General features: G+C 68.4%; 1 protein-coding gene across 1 annotated transcript; it reads left to right on the forward strand.

Annotated features, from left to right (window-relative positions):
• Nucleotides 1-6: 6 nt before the first annotated feature.
• Nucleotides 7-1,249, forward strand: TMEM101 (transmembrane protein 101). The gene is made up of 3 exons (XM_026057237.1): nucleotides 7-159; nucleotides 254-400; nucleotides 871-1,249. Exons 1-3 carry the CDS (start codon nucleotides 16-18, stop codon nucleotides 1,177-1,179), a joined length of 600 nt encoding a protein of 199 aa, XP_025913022.1. The 5' UTR covers nucleotides 7-15; the 3' UTR covers nucleotides 1,180-1,249.
• Nucleotides 1,250-1,255: the final 6 nt, after the last annotated feature.

Below are 1,255 nucleotides of genomic sequence, written 5' to 3' on the forward strand. Positions count from 1 at the left end.
TACCTCTACGTGGACATGGGGGTGGCCGTGCTCTGCGCCAGCTTCATGTCCTTCGGYGTCAAGCGCCGCTGGTTCGCCCTGGGGGCCGCGCTGCAGCTCGCCGTGGCCACCTACGCGGCCCACGTCGGCGGCCACGTGCACTACGGCGAATGGCTGAAGGTGAGCCCAGACCCCCCCGTCCGTCCGTCATCCCCCCCCCAATCCCCTGCGCCCCGGGCCCGGCTCTCGGGGCGCTCATGGCGCCGTCGCCCAGGTGCGGATGTACTCCCGGACCATCGCCATCATCGGCGGCTTCCTCATCCTGGCCAGCGGCGCGGGCGAGCTCTACCGCCAGAAGCCGCGGAGCCGCTCCCTGCAGTCCACGGGACAAGTCTTCCTGGGCATCTACCTCATCTGCCAGGTGCGCGGGGCTGGGGGGTCGCGCGGGCGCCTGCCGCGGCGTTCCCGGCTTGGGAAGGTCGATGTGGGGTTACTTAGGGATCCGGCCTCCTTGGCTTAAAAGCTGGTTGCCAAAAGTTGCAGCCAGCCCAGTGCTGCTGGCTCTGGGGACTTTCTGCTTGTCCCCTCGCACCCGCTCAGGTGCGCTGGTTGGGATCCCTGTGGTCCCACGGGTGCCAGCTGCTCCGCGCAGCCCTCTGGCCCCGTGCGTGGGTTTCTCCAGAGGCCACGGGACCAGAGATACCGTTTGCACGCAGCCGGCTGGAAACGGGCTGGGTCCGTCGGGGGTTTTCCAGCCCTGCTGCGTGCAACAAGGGGCTCCGTGGCGCCCCGATGCCGTCGGGCCGTGACACCGGGGCACGGCAAAAGCGAGGCCTCAGCCGTCCTGGCCGAATCCGGCCCCGGCGTCTCCAGCTCTGGCTCTGCCCCCAGGCCTACTCGCTGCAGCACAGCAAGGAGGACCGCCTGGCCTACCTGAACCACATCCTCGGCGGCGAGCTCACCCTCCAGCTGCTCTTCGTCCTCTACGGGCTGCTGGCCTTGGCCTTCCTCTCGGGCTACTACGTGCGCACGGCGGCGCAGATCCTCGCCGTGCTGCTGCCCCTCGCCATCCTGCTCATCGACGGCAACATCGGCTACTGGCACGACTCGCGCCGCGTCGAGTTCTGGAACCAGATGAAGCTCATTGGGCAGAACGTGGGCATTTTCGGGGCCGTCGTCATCCTGGCCACGGAYGGCTGAGCGGGGCGGGCACGCGGGAGAGGACTGCTGCGAAGGGCTGGGCTTGGTGCGGGCGACGGGAATAGCTTTTTTTTTT

Source organism: Apteryx rowi, unplaced genomic scaffold, assembly GCF_003343035.1.
Source record: "Apteryx rowi isolate R43461 unplaced genomic scaffold, aptRow1 scaffold_1375, whole genome shotgun sequence".
Classification (NCBI taxonomy): domain Eukaryota; kingdom Metazoa; phylum Chordata; class Aves; order Apterygiformes; family Apterygidae; genus Apteryx; species Apteryx rowi.